The sequence below is a fragment of the Myodes glareolus genome, chromosome 17 (assembly GCF_982192425.1).
Source record: "Myodes glareolus chromosome 17, mMyoGla1.1, whole genome shotgun sequence".
NCBI classification, from domain to species: domain Eukaryota; kingdom Metazoa; phylum Chordata; class Mammalia; order Rodentia; family Cricetidae; genus Myodes; species Myodes glareolus.
This window is the reverse complement of record NC_142042.1, coordinates 35146077-35162383: the sequence shown is the minus strand read 5'-3', so window position 1 is coordinate 35162383 and position 16307 is coordinate 35146077. Positions and strand designations below refer to the sequence as shown.

Sequence of the window (16307 nt, the reverse complement as noted above, 5' to 3'; positions counted from 1 at the left end):
AATATAGTTAACTAAAAATAGTTTAAAAAATTAAATATTCAAACCTAAGTTTTGAATATGCATTTTAACAGGAAAATATAAAAAACATGGCAAACATATGCATGAACTTTCAAAATGCCAAAGATCTACACAGCATGAAGAGAAAGCAGTGTACCCTGCACACATGTGTAAACTTTCAGCTGCAAAGTTTTTATTCTTAAGAAATACAGTATCTACCATAAAAATGCTAACAAGACAATCACTTGGCAACCTGAATGTTTAAAGACTGCTTTACACTACAAAGTCTTTCAATCCGCATTTCCAGTAAAGAAGACTACTGGCTATCCTGACGTCTTGTTTATGTTTAGCAAATATTTAAGAAAATCCACATTATTAAGGACCTTAGGGGAATTTTAAGTAGACAAATATGTTTTCTAACTCAGTCCTATCAAGTTCTTTTTCTACAGTTAGGTGCTTACAGAATTGTAGGACTATTGAGCTAGAAGAAACACTTCCTGAAGGTAACCCTTGCTTTTTAGCATTTATATGCTAAAAAGGAGGTCAAGAGAAATATAGTGTTAAAAAGGTTCAAGAACCACAATCTTGGTTCTCTCCATTTGGAGGCAAATGGTCGGTCTCCCAGGAAATCTGTTTCCCACTACTCCAAATCCTTCTCCATATTGGATAAGTTTCCCTACCATACACCATGATATGAAGACTAGAGAATTTGTCTAAGTATTTACATAGGGAAAAAGGAAAAGGAAATGAGCTCATCTCCTTCATTTATATTTCTTGTTTATTATACAACAAAACAAATGGCAGATTATGAACAATACACTAGAAATATTAGACTCAGAGGTAAAGTATAACTGGGTTTAGGAGAAAGTCAGTCTTTTTGTTTTTTGATTAACCATGAAAAATATTGTGACTCACATTATCCATCTGTTTCCAACACATGTCAAGGTACTGTTGAGCTTTTCGTCCTTCTTGGAGATGCTGAAGATTAAAACCACCAACAAACAAAAATAATTACGCTAGTAAGTAAAAGGCCCTTCACTTTATTCTTATTCAAGGTGATACAATACATACATGTATAGCTATGCATCTTTAACTAGAGTTAGAAAGAGAATAAAACAAACTTCTTTAAACTACATCTTATAGATTACAGGCATATTGAAGAAAATAATGATCGTCTTCAACAGGAGTTTTCTATAAAACATCAAATAACAAGTAATATATCTTTTAGGTTTACCAGCCAAATGATATTCTTTCTAGACAATACAAAACAGCCATAGAAAATATCAAATACAATGAATGCAAATTAAACTTTATGGACACTGAAATACAAATTTCATAAAACTTTACATGACAAATATTTAGTTTCTAATTCTTTCTTCAGTCACCTACGTTTGTAAAGTATCCTAGCTTATGGGACCTAAGAAACAAATAAAAGTGATGAGCTGTATTTGGTCTGTGGGCTGTATGTTGCCAAACCCTGCTCTTAAATTCAAACAAATCATAAACTAGTAAGCATATCTCACAGTTTTTCTCTTTTACTGAAAAATTTTTCACAGTATATTCTGATCTCATAATTTATAAGCAAAGGAAATTTAGTAATATAGAAAACAAGTTTTATTGAATATATATTTCTAAAAAGAAAAATAATTATTTGTCTGAAACTATTTTATAAGGCTATTCTAACTATATAAAAATTATAAAGATTACCATTTTTCTTTCAGTTTTCAGATCGTGGGCATATCTCATTAATTCACCATATACTCTGTGCGCCATTTCTTCTGCAACCACCTCTCGCTGCCCTGCATAGTCGTTTAACTCGTTAAGGATGTTAAAAAAGGCAATACATGAAGTAAACCTGGAAAAATATATTTAAAATAGTAAGATTTATTTTTGCTTCCATTACAATTTTTGGTGAGGGATTTCTGGTGTCTAAAGCAAGTTTTAATACACTCAACCTAAATTCCAGCTAATGGCTCTACATTAACTACATAGGGAAAGAATCCTATATTAGTTGCCTTTAATTTATAAAGGGATATTTGGGGATCAAAATATAATAAGAATACTACCTGCAGGCTCTTTTGACATAGTGGAATCTCTTAAGTTGCCAACTGACTGGCCTGAGCTTGGGAATCACTGGGGTGGATTCCTAGGCTTGGCAGCTGAACCTGTTGCAGAGATGATGTGCTTGTTCTCGAGGACAGAACCTGCCAATCACACCACTCAAATGCATCTTGATGGCTGATCTACAGAGCAACTTTGCTACCAGCTCTGGATACAGCTGCCTGTATGCCTGCCCACATCCTGAATGAAGGTGTAACATTATGATTGGCATCAAAGCGGGATAAAGGGGGCAAAAATAAGGGTAAAAATGTGTGTGAGGGGAAGGAGAGAAACAAAGAAAAATCACTGTGTTAAAAAATGCATATATCTACTTGGAACACACCAAGGAATATTCTCTTAAACTGACAGATCAGACAGGGATCCCTTAAGAATGCTAAGAACCAATACATATACAAAAGCTGTTGAGCCTGACCTCATTTAGTTTCTGTAATCTATAATCAACTGCATAGTCATGTTTAACATTTCTCAAAAACCCAAAATAAATTTCTAACCTTTTATTCAGGATCTAAAAATTATCCCCCAAATTTCACCACTTTCCATTATCCTTTTAAAGCAACCAGCCAAGCAGTTTTCACTGCCTGCAAGGCAGTACTCTTAGAAAGCTAATGCAACTACACAATAAATGCCACAATGAAGTATGGGAAAATACTCCTTTCTTCTGGACACCAAAAAACTCAAGTAAAATCCTGGTCTAAACCTTACTTGGAAATCCTACTTTCAATTATTCTAAAAAATAAAAAACCAGAAACAAAAGACAACCCAAAACCAAAAAATAAATTAACAAAAACATTACTAAGTTCATTAAAGCACCCATCCTCAAAAGATAGAAAGCAATCCGTGTGATATTTTTATTAAAGCAAATTTAAAGAAAAACTTCTTGAGTCGATTACAGTATATTTTACAAAGTAATAAAGTGTATATATGTTCTGAATATTTTTAACATGCAGTAACTAACAGTTTAGATTTACCTTGGCTCTTCATCTTTGGATGAGCGTTTGGGACAGTACTTCTTAACCAAATTTCTACAAGAAGAAAAGTTGTAATTTTATAAATAACACTTTTGAAATAAAAATATTCTATAAGTTTCCAATTTCATAAAATACTATTGTATATAAAACACAGAAAACAGCAACGTGATCATCAACAAATATTAACATAACATGATCATTACTTACATTTTGTTCTTAGAATATTAACACTACATCTGTTTATTGTACTGTATTTAATTAGATTATGCTATTAACTAAGAGGAACAATACAAAAATAATATTCAGTATATCAGTTTTAGAATGAAGAAACATTTCAGGGGAATACCATCCTGCTTTTGTTTAATAAATCATATAATTTTAACATTAACTAAGGCCAATATATAAACAGACGCTAAGGGGATGAAAGAACAGTTGGACACCATTTTCTATCTTGCTACTCTTTTATGAAAATCATGGTGTGAGGGACTGGTTAAGAGCTTTGCCTGCTCTTCCAAAGGTCCTGAGTTCAATTCTGGACAACCACATGGTGGCTCACAACCATCTGTAATGAGGTCTGTGCCCTCTTCTGGCCTGCAGACATATACACAGACAGAATATTGTATAATAAATAAATAAATAAATAAATAAATAAATAAATAAATAAATAAATAAATAAAATGTGTGCGTGCACGCGTGAGTGTGTGTGTGTGTGTGTGTGTGTGTGTGTGTGTGTGTGTGTGTGTATGGGGGAAATTTATAAAAAAAAAAAAAGAAGAAAATCATCATGTGACTCAACACCACCACCACCACCACCATCACCACCCCCACCAAGGTGCAAGGAAGACTTCATGCAAAAGAAGTGCTTGACCAATAACCACACCCCTATCCTTTTCTTTAGGCAAATGATTACACTCTGACTTGTGACTATATGTATCTACATCCATGTCTATCCATAACATTCTTATATTAGAATGCTATCTTTTTTCAAACTTAAGAAATAAGAGATGCTAGTGCAAGATTTTGGAACAAGATGGGTTATATGGACTTGAATCCTGGCATTTTTGCATGATGCTTATATGACCTGAAGCAATTTGTTATCAATTTCTCTGTTCCTTAGATTTCTATATGGTGTTACCAGTACCGACTCCACAGATTTCTGAGAAGTAACTGAGATAAAACATTGTCCATAGTGTTTATAATATAAAGGTTTGCTCTACAATACATGGACCACAAAGGTCCGCTGTGGGTGGGGGTGGGGCAAAGAATGCACATGCATACACACAGGTGTACAAGTACCACAGCACACTTGTGGAGATCAGAGAACAAGCAGGTTCTTGTTTACTACTGCAAGTACCAGGCTGGCTGGCTGGCGAGAACTTTTGGAGGTTTTCCTGTTTCCATCTCCCATCTTGCCGCTAGAGTGCTTGTGTACATGAAATGCCATGTCCAGTGTTATACGAGTTTTGAAAACTCAAACTCAGATTCTCATGCTGGCCTAACAAGCACTAAACCATCTCTCCATCCCCAGACTCCGCGAAGAGTAATTAATTCTGTGTCTGTTGAAACAAAATTAAAAAAACAAAAAACAACAACAACAAAAACCCAAGGCTCGCATTTAAAAAAAAATCTCCTTTTAGATATTACAAGATAGTTAGTTTAACTGTATTTTCCAAAAGTTAAGTACACAATGGACTAGAAACTAAAAAACAAGCAAACAACAAAACAAAATCCAGCCCATTATCACAATTTAAATATAAGCATATGATTATTTTCAGAATAGGTAAATTAATCCCACTTTCCCAGTTAAGTTTACTGATTCCACAAATAATTATATGCTACATACTAGCTGCTGTGTTAGCTACCAGGAGCATCGAAAATGAAAGCATACCCGTGTTCAAGAGACATTCTCTTCAAAGAAGACAGGTATATACCAGTAATTACAAAGTATAGCATGGTAAGTGCTATGATAAAGACAGAGAGGGTGCTATGACAGAAAAGAAAAGCTACCACATGTGATTTTTATCAAAATATGAATATTTTAAAAATTACGACACAATAAAGTAGTCATATTAGTTACATTTCTGTTGCTGTGACAAAATACCCTGAGAAAATTACTTAGTGGAAAGGGTTTATTTTGTTACAATTCCAAGTTTCAGTCTTTCATTGTGGGGAAATCAAGTCAGGAACTTGAAGCAGCTAGACAGTCACAATCAAGAATAGAGACTGTGAATACGCACATACCTGCACTCATCCCATCTCGATTATACAGTCTAGGACCCAAACTCAGGAAGTGCTGCTACCCACTATGGTTAGGCCTTCTTGCCTAAATTAATGTAATCAAGACAACCTCTCACAGACATGCCCACAGGCCAACCAGATCTAAATAACCTCTCATTGAGACTCACTTCGCAGGTAATTCTAGATTGTGTCAAGTTGACAAGTGAAGTTAACCATCACCATATTTTACACACACACACACACACACACACACACACACAATTTTAAGCAACTATACAGGAACACAGACAAACATTTTAACAGGTAAGTCACTGATCTAGACTTATGAAATATAGATATTTCTAAGTAATATCACTTGAAGAGACTAGGTAGCTCTTAAAAGAGCTTTCTGAAAAGAATAAAGGCTAAAATTTCCAATTTCCTGACTATACCTAAAGAGGTAAAAAGGAATTAGGAAATTGGAAAGTCTTGGGGGGAATTCTAACAGAGAAAGTACAATGAGCAAGGAGCAGGAAGCAATAAAAGAAATTCATGAAGAACTCTAACCTTGCGGGCCCACCAAAACTGAACCAGACAATGACGAGCACTGAGGTAGAAAGGGTAAATGAGGACCACATGAAAACCTCCTAAGTCACATAAATAAACACTAACTACTCTTAACCAATGGTTAAGTACCAGAAACGTAGCCCAAACTCACTGTACCTTGATATGGGATTCCCCTCTGTATGCTGTGAATACCATTGGTTAATAAAGGACTGTTTTGAGTCCATAGCAGAACAGGGCAGAAAGAGCTAGGCAGGGAAAACTAAATGGAAGGCTAGGAGAAAGAAGGGCGGAATCAGAGAGATGCCATGCAGCCCTGCTGGAGACAGACACCGAAACTTTAGCTGGTAAGTCACAGTCACATGGCGATATACAGATTAATAAAAATAGGTTAAATTAATATGTAATAGAGCTAATGGGCCAAGCCGTGATTTAAATAATATAATTTCTGTGTGATTATTTCGGGTCTAAGCTAGCCGGCTGCTGGGAAGAACAAACCAGCTTCCTCCAACAGTATCTATTTTCACAATTCACCTAAATACCAGCAAAGATATTAAGTGCTACTCATCATTTCAGGTATTAGAATGGCAGGGAAAAAAAGAGTAATAACTATCAAACTAGTAATTGTGCAAACCTAGTCATTCTGAAAGAGAACCCAAAAAGGGAAGATATGGGGAAGAGATGACACAAACCTAGGAGTTGAGTAGAATAAGCAAATCCAGAGAGACAAAAATAGATTAGCAGTTGCCCAAGCCAGGAAAAGGAGGAAATTACTGGGGATGGGTACAAAGTTTATTTTTGTGATGATAAAAATGTCCTAAAAGCATAGGGCTCTTGAGATGGCTAAATCCTGAAGTGCTTCTGTGAAGCATGAGGACCAGAGTTCCATCTCAAGCTCTCACGTAGAAAGAGCGGTGTGCATCAAGGCACACCTGCAACCCCACTGCTAGGGTGGCAGACACTATTAGATGGCTGAAGCTTTCCAAAGACCTTACTAATTTAATTTACTACATGCTTCTCTGTGTAACTAGATCAACAGATAATTCAGTCGCATGACCCATGATCCCTTCTTTAACCCAATCTAAACTGAGCTTCTAACAGGTTAACTTCCAAAGTTATTACATAGTTGAAACATATCAGAATAGCACTAATATGAAATCTAATTACTGACAAAAGAGAACAGATAAGACAGGAAGACAACCTCAGATACTATACACAAGTCACAATAGACTCAATTCAAGCCAATTCTGCTATTGGAAAAACTGTAGCAAGCCCACAGTGCTGGCATTTTCCACCAAATTAAAATGTCCATTGTAGCAAAAAATAAGCTCTAGAAAAACACACATCAACATTTTTATGAATACTCATGTCTAGTGTGCTTGGTCAGTGAGTTCCCATAAGCCTCCAAACATTACAGACTATTTCCACTGATTCTCTTGGTTACCCTCTATAACTTGAAGGCAAGACCCTATTGTTGAAGACACCACATACTTAAGTTAAGAACATGGTAAAATCAGGCTGGTATGCACCTGGAAGCTTCATTCCTATTCAGTGCTGAAGGTGCTATGCAAGTTATTGGGGGAAAAAGTAATCATCAAGGATAACCAGTCACAAACCCTGCAAACTACAACAATGACTGACGTGACACGATAACCCCACTGGTACAATAACGGAATGAACACCATGGGAGACACCTAACAATTTCTGACTGGATTCCATAAGATGAAACTAAAACCTGGTACCATCATCTAGCTAAGAACCTATATTGCTAGACAGTTCATAGGCCTCAGGAAGAACCTACTGTTATGTTGCTAAACAAATACAGTATTAAACCAACTCCTAATGATTTATTGCTATTCTTATAGATCAATTACATCTCTTAACTCTCATCTGTAAAGCTTCTATTTCTGATAGTGATTACCATAAAGACCCCGAACTGGTCAAGGAATAGAAAATAGATCAAAGAATGCTCAGCCTTTAAGAGGGAACATACAGACTATATACATCATATTCATACACTCACAGCTAAGGCAACTGATAAGAAAAAAAACTGTCTTCTGAACACAGAACAAAGCTGCACATACGAATGTACAGTGATTGGGACAATATATACAAAACTTGTGCAAACCCAAGTCAGTCCAAATCCTAGCAGAAAGGGGAGTTAGGCATATAATCTTACTGCTAGCTGTGGAACGACTGGCAATTGCTGGCTTTTGAGAGACAGAAAGACAGTTTATTTAAAAGTGTTAGCCCCCTAGCTAACTATACTTGGTGGATAGCAAACATCTGTGAAATTGGGCAGCACAAAATGATCTTATAGGATTTAAGAGGGGAAAAGAAAGGCACAGAGCTGTGTGGATAAGAAGCAGGAGGTAGATCTGGGAAGTTTGTGAAAGGGTGAATGTGAAACTCTCAACTAAGTTTTTGAAGTAAAAAATTACCCACATAATTAATACACGATTCCACTATTGTTTCTGAATATGCAAAAATCAACCTGAAAGTCCTAAAGAGATTATTTGAACTACCACATCCAAAGCAACCTTTTTCACAATAATCAAGGAAAAAAAATCCGAATTTTCAACAAGTAAGCAAATAAACAAAATAATAGCATCCATCCTAAAAAGAGGAAGATGAAGATGTGTTATAGCTCAGGTAGCAACATCATCTCCTTCCTGGCCAGACAAGTGTCAGCACCTCCTCCAAGCAGCCTCTGGCAGTCAGCAAGCCACTGCTCCTCAGTAACCACATAAGAGTCGAAGCCAGGGCTGAAAACTGCAAACATGACAGAAGAGATACAAAAGAACTTGGTAGGGTGTGCTAGTCAGGTATTGAAGAAATGAAATGTAGAAAAAAGATAATGCATCCCACATCAAGGAGTTGGACAAGCACAACCTACTTGGCATGTATCATGAGGGGGTGAAACTTTGCTATATGTAACACACGAAACCAAACACTTCATCTACTTCTACCTGAGTCAAGTGGGCATTGTTCAGTTCAAATTTAATGAAAAGTAAGGTCTGTGCCACTCCATGGTCCATCCAAAAATAAGAACTGCAGCCTAAATTCTAAATACCAGAGACGGAACTCTTCAGCCTAGCTAAGGAACACTCCATTTTGTTTTGTACAGTGCATTCTCTATACTAGTTGATGGCTATAAATTAATTAAAAAGCTTCTATTTCTATTTCTTTTCTAGTCTATACTTCTGTGCCTCATTTTCCTTTAAGCTATATTTTGAAAGAAAAAAGAAAAAGGAAAGAAAGTGTGGTGGAGACTTTTTAAAGTATTACAACATGAATGCTGTTGCATACAGATGCTACATGTATCACTAAGAACATTGTCATAAATGAAATAAACTAGACACAAAGTGGCAAATATGTCTATAAGGTCCAAAGAGTATACAAATTCATAGAAATACAAATAGGAAAGTGATGTGGGATGTCCTGCTGTATAGGTGATGTTTTGATTGGTTAATGAATACAGCTGTTTGGGTCAATGAATTAACAGAGTAAAGCCAGGCAGGAAATCTGAACAGAGATATAAGGAGTGAGTAGGCAGTCAGAGAGATGCCATGTAGCTGCTGAAGGAGACAGATGTTGGAACCTTACCCGCTAAGTCACGCATCGTGGAGATACACAGATTAAGAAAAATGGGTTCATCTATGATGTAAGCGCTAACTAGAAATATGCATGAACCATTGGCCAAAGAGTGTTGGAATTAATATAATTTCTGTGTGATTATTCGGGTCTGGGCAAAACTAAAGTACAGACTCTATTTACAAAATGGCACCCACAGTCTGGGGCATGGATCCACATAAGACCTAAAAAAAAAAAATTAAGAAAAAAAAAAGAGGGCTTCTAGACTCACAAATACAGGGGCCAAGCACAGCTTTTTGGCAGCCACATTTTACCCCCTCAGGCTATTTGCTGGCAGGAGTAGAGGCAAGACTCCTTTAAGAGAAGGCTTCCTGACTTAGCCTTAGCAGAAAAAAACTGCATGGCTTTTTTAAGAGACAGCATCCTGGTTTGTGCTGGCAACATGAACAGCTCTGACTTTTTGGGGAGGTTGTGCATTTAAATGGCGTTTGAGAGCAGAGTGCTGCTAGTTGCTTAATGGCAACATAGACTGGCAGTGTCTCTGGAGCAGAGGTGGTGAGCATACCTCCATCACATTTGTCAAGGCAAAGGCAACAGGTAGAGACATGGAGTTGGTCCTGGCTATGTCCACTTAGCATTTAGACAAAAAAAAAAATGTGCTCCTGGTCAGATAATGATCATAGATACACAATAAAGGCAGATTTAGATGAAAAAGATCTGTGAATGGATCACAGTGTTGGATAAATGTACGTAGTCTTGGGAGAGAAAAGAAAATGAGTATAGACAGTTATAAATTAAAAGTAAAGAAAAATAAGTCAGGTTATATATATATATATACGTATATATATATGTATATGTATATATATATACGTATATATATGAGACTCTCTGTATATTTTCCATATATATATTTGTGTTTTCTTTTAATTTTTTGACTGCAGAAAGAAATCTGTTGTTTCTGGGATCTGTCAAGTTAAACAACATAAAGGTATCTTGGCTTCAAAACTTAAGTCTAAGAATATGTTACTTTGGAAAAGAGGTTTTGCTTTTGTTTCCACAAAAGATGAGAACCTATGGATTCCTTCCAAGCTAGTGTGGTTTCATGGAACAATACCCCCAAAAGTTCTCCATGAACCCTAAAAATACTTAGCCCAGCAAACAGCAGGAAGCAATTTGGAGAAAACACCCAAATTCCCAAAATGATTATTTATAAATGTTTATTTCCATTTAAAGAGGGTTATGATATAGAAATGAATACTTTGTATTGGTATGAATATTGGTCTACTGATACAAATTTAAGGTCGATTCTGTTACACTGTGTATATGTGTTTCTGTTCTAGTTTAAGGTATGTTTATACAATTCATTTAAAAATGTAATGTATAATAAATTACAGATTAATAGATAGTAATTTATAATAGTCAAACCTGTAGTCATGTTAGTTAGGTTTTCTAGATGTACAGAGATATATTTCAGATGAATAGGTATTCTTCAAATCTTTCAAGGACCAACAGAATATAGCATTTAAAAGGTTTTAAGAATTTAGACTTTTCTTGACATTGAGACATGTCTGCTTCTGGCAGCATCAATTCTTCAGAGAGGTTGATGTTATTGAAGAAATTTGTTATGGAATTTGTCTTCAACGTGGCCAGGCTAGCCATTTGGACAAGAAATTGTTCTTACTTGGACTGCTCGATGGTATGCTGTATGAACTGGACATGCAGGACCCAGAAAAATAAACTTGCTTAAAGAGGGTTCCTATTTCATGAAAAAGTCTGCCAGACATTCTGAAGGATACAGAACAAAGTGACTGACAAACTAACTGACAGTAGAGGCAAGACAGTCTTTCAAATTTCCTGCTTCATGGAAAAGCCTGTCAGATACTATCCTTAGGCTGAATGGATGCCCCAGGATTACAGAAGAACTTTGGGTGACTGACCAGGCAGCGAGATGTTTGTCAATTCTAGAGTTTTGGAAGATGCTTACAATGCACTTCCTGTTAACTAAGGTAATATTATTTCCTTCTGATGTCTTTGAAGAGTTGAAGACAGTCATAGTTTTCCTTAGTTATGATAAAAGATAAATTGAATATAAAACTTTAGACTCATAAAGAAATACTGTCACTGTAATTCTTGCTTGATACCTATTTTGTTATATGTAATTTTACTATGTTAAAGTTAAAACCTTCCTTTTTATTTAGACAGAAAAAGGGAGATGATGTGGGATGTCCTGTATACAAGTTGCTTTAATTGGTTAATAAATAAAGCTATTTTGGCAGATGGCAGGGCAGAATATAGCTAGGCTGGAAAAGATGTATATATATAGGCAAAGTCAGGAAGATGCCATGTAGCTGCCAAAGGAGAAAGATACCAGAACCATACTGGTAAGCCACATGCTTGTGGTGATACACAGATTAATAGAAATGGGTTAATTTAAGGTGTAAGAGCTAGCCAGAAATATTAATAGAAATGGGTTAATTTAAGGTGTAAGAGCTAGCTAGGACAAGCAGTGTTGTAATTAATATAGTTTCTGTGTAATTATTCAGGTGTGGGCAGCTGGGAAACAAATATGCAGTCTCTGTTTACAAAGAAAAGTTATTTCTAGGAGTTAAAGGAGGTTGAATTGAGGAGCTATTATTTAATGGGTAGAGTATTTCTATTCTGAATGATGAAAAGAGTTATGGAGATGGACAATGGTGATAGCTATACAACCATGTGAATGTACTTAATATCAATAAACTATACCTTTTAAATAGTTAACATAGTAAATTTTATTATTTTGCTTCAATTTTTAAAGCTAAAAATAGGCTATAATCCCACTCATTACTATATACTACTAGAATATCTGAATATAATGCACTTTCAGTTTCAACATTTATACATTTATACCCATACTAGTGACAGATGCTGAGTAGACAGGTAACAAAAAGAAATTAGAAGCTTTCAATATTGTTACCTGAAAAACCCAGGGAAAGCAAAAAAAAAAAAAAAAAAAAATACAAGCTCCAAGATATGAGCTCCAAAATGGTCTTCTCACATCTTTTATACACTAGCCCCTAGTTTCACTTTATCTTCAACATATCAAGAATATACTTCACATACAGATGAATGTGACCTATACATGTTAGTATCTTAATCCCATATACACTCAAAGAATGTTAGCAATGTATCATTACTGTTGTGTGATAAGTATAACAATGAGGCTTTTTAGGAAACTGTAGATATTTTAGAAGAATATTTTTCAAGTATGTTTAAAACAGAAAAGGAAAAAAAAACTTACCTGTTCAATTTAGACCAAGAACAAACTGACACCACAGACTTAAGTATCATGTTTTTCAGATAAATTCTGCTAAGAAATTTGACCATTTGTTTTCCTTTTAAATGTTAGATTCAAAAGACCAACCAAATGGGAGCTATCAGACTCAGAGCTTCAGTACCTATCTAACAGACATGAGGCCCTGAGCTGCTTCCCAGAAATGGGTGAAAGGGTGAATAAAGTATACACAACTGGTATTATGAACAACCAAATGTTTTTCAGTTTAATGTTTAAACAATGAGGTCCTTAAAGAGTGGGAATTCCACCATGAAGACATTCAACCCAACAGGTTTTAAGCTATTTTCTTTCTTAAAAGGTTTTATCCTTTACATATTAAGCTCTGTTTAGATCATATAATCTAAGAAAATGCTTTCATATAATAGTCAGGAATATGCCTTGCATTTCTTGGGGAAGTGGTTATGCCTAACTTTATTAGAAAAGTGACAGGTCACTATATCATCCCACAAAAATTTAAGGCAGAAGTCTACTGGAAGACATACCTCTGAAACGCTAGAAACAACAGTTACAGAAATCATCAAACTCTAGGAACATTAAATGGGACAGCAGTTTAATCATACTGATAATCTAGTTGTTAAAAATCAAACTAGCTTAGTAGCCTGTTAATTAAACTAAACAGCCATCTATTAGGTATAACAGAAAGAAGAAAGATTAAATAGAGCTCCAAGGCACACAAAAATATGCAAGAATGGGATCAGAAAGCAATGATAAAAAAACAAACCACAGCCAAACAAAAGCCAGCTATACTAATGATAGCCAAGTGAGGTTCAACTATACATAAAGATGCAATTACATAATACTGAAGAAAGGTTCTCCAAGTATTGTACGTTTTTCTTCTGATAAAGCATCAAGAGAAAATAGTTACTAGAACTGAGGAGAATATTAGGGGGAAATCAGGGAAAACTAATATACCATCTGTAATTTATAACATGTTACAGAAACAAATTAAACAGTATCTACTCAAATCTTAAAAGTACTCTTTAAATGAGGTTAAATACCTCAAGTAACAGAGGCACCCCAAGTCTGTCCCTCATACAATCAGGCTTCTTGAAATAAATGCTCTGGTTTTTAAGAAGCTTCATTAATGAGAAAACATTTTCTTAATGCGAGAACCCCTAAACTGTTAGTTCCCACCCCCTCTTTTAACCTTAACTTTATGGAAAAATACACAGCCCAAACTAACTTTATAAATTATATAACTTCTTTTTTCCTTTTGAGACAGGGTCTCACTGTGCAGCCCTGGAAGGCCTAGGACTTATAATGCTTCACTTCCTCTCTCCCCCACGTGCCATCATACTTCGATATCTAATTTATATTTTCATCAAATTTCTACAATTGTTACTATGCTATATTTACATGGATCAGCTAGTTGAAAAGGGTATGTTACTCAGTTTGGGGTAAGTTACTAATGGATACAGCAAAGTCTTTATAGACATAAGTTGCATTGACTATGGGGTAGGGGAATCAACAGAGAATTAGTAAATCTCTTAATGATGAAATGCAATATAATACAATACCCAAGAGACCACAATCAGCAGCAACAGATAAATACAACTATTTTTGCTTTAACTTTTCTATCTTCATTTCCAAATCTATAAAATAGTATTGAAATTTCAATTATTTTTAAAGGAAAATATGTTACAGCATGGAAAATAGTGCTGACATATTAAATCTTACAGCAAGAATTAAGTAAATATACTTTTAAAAATTGCTTGTTCTTGTTCTTGTCAAGCACTGTTCAAGGAAATAGGAAGAAACAGAACAGAACAAACAAACTCCCCCATTTGTGGATTTTATATTTCAGTGCAGAGATCATACTCTAGAATTTAGAAACAGAAATTATTTAGTAATAAAGTTATTCAGTGATTAAATTCAGGTAGAGATATGTACTGAGGCAAAGTGAGTGGCAAGAGACTAACAATAACTGTGTATCCACCAGATCAATTCTATCCAGGCAATGTAGATATAGCTGGGTATAGTGACACATATTGGTAATCCCCCTGGGTCACAGAGCAAAACCTTGTTTAGAAAGAAAAGGAGAAAGCCTACAGGGCAACAAAGCAGTCACGAGTTAAAGAACAGCAGACCAAAAAAAAAAAGAGAAAAGAATAATAAAATTGATTTTTACTTTCAGAAAGTCAGTATAAAAATGGGTTCCCTGGGGTCTCAGTTTAAAATGAGTGACAAGTTAATGGCAAATTCTGATAAAGGCAAGGAAAATATGTAAGCTCATCCTAGAAACAGGCTAACGTAAATCAATAACCTTAAAACATGTTCATGATACCAAACTCCAGTACAGGTAGAAAGCAGTACATCAAAGGTCATAAGAGTCTAAGTTGGATGAAAATAATATTCATTCATTCATTCAATGTATACTTACTCAGCTAAATTATCTAACTTTGCATGGGAATACAAATGCACATAACACAGTCTCTGATTAAAAACAAAGTCAAAGAGATTTCTGCTCTAAAAGACAAGTAGCTTACAGGCTCCCTGCCTTCCAGATAGTTTGCTCCCAGTATCCCATACTACCCATTTGGGTGTTCTAATGTGGATGCTGGAGGATATAATTTTACACAGCCACACTTCTGTGATAGAACATAATACTGTAATTATTTTTACTAGAAGAGAAAATAATATATACTTATTGTGCATATACAACTTCTCTTTTTTACTTAGAAATTTTAATTAATCCCTGCCATTAACATATACAAGTTTATTAAAATAACAATTGGACTAGAGATCAACTTAGTGGCAAAGTGTCTGCATAGCGAGCATAAAGCACTACATTTGATACACACAGTCTGATTTCAGTTGGTTGTCTCTGCAAATACAAACAGTAAACTAGTACTCTGTTATCACCATTTCCTATACTTATACTTGTACCCCCCCCCAAATAAATCAATAGCCATCACCAAAATACAGTTAAATTTAAACTATCAAAACTCATGAACAGATCGGTGAGGTGGTATACTCTGTTAATCCCAATACTCCAGAACCAGAGGTGAGCAAATCCCTGAGTTGGAGGCCAGCCAAGTCTACACAGCGAGTTCCAGGACAGCCAGGGTCACACTGAGACCCTGTCACAAAAAAATAAAAAAGAACACAGAAAAAAATAGAATTTAAAATAGGAATAATGGGAGGCGGTCATGTAATGCCTTGGTATCAAAGTCTTACAATGTTTAGTCTTGTAATGCAGTTAAACTGGAGCAGGCATGTTGATATAAGACTGAACCCCAGTATTTAGGAAGCTCAGATGGGAAGGATGCTGAGTTGGACAAGGTGGCTAAATATCAAGACTCTGCTCCCAGCCCCCACCAGGGAAAAGAAGGGGGATATTTAACAACCCGAATACAGTTATTACAAAGGAACAGAGAGTACCTCAGTAAGCAGCATTCTCCTCCTAAACATGAAATCAACTTCTATAACAAAACTAGGAGGAGGTGGCTAACGAAGAGGAAATAAACAAGACAAGCTTCTTCCCTTTTTGAACAAAAAACGTATTACAAACAGCA

At 35.4% G+C, this 16307-nt stretch overlaps 1 protein-coding gene across 3 annotated transcripts in view; it reads right to left on the bottom strand.

Moving 5' to 3' along the window:
• Fnbp1l (formin binding protein 1 like) overlaps positions 1-16307 on the bottom strand; it is a 77332-nt gene that overhangs the window by 29481 nt on the left and 31544 nt on the right. For all 3 annotated transcript variants that reach the window (XM_085677762.2, XM_085677760.2, XM_085677761.2), the window contains exons 3-5: positions 3087-3140; positions 1705-1852; positions 913-975 (exon numbers count right to left, since the gene is read on the bottom strand). In XM_085677762.2, coding sequence (XP_085533888.1) covers positions 913-975; positions 1705-1852; positions 3087-3140 — 265 coding nt within the window. The remainder of the gene's footprint in view (positions 1-912; positions 976-1704; positions 1853-3086; positions 3141-16307) is intronic.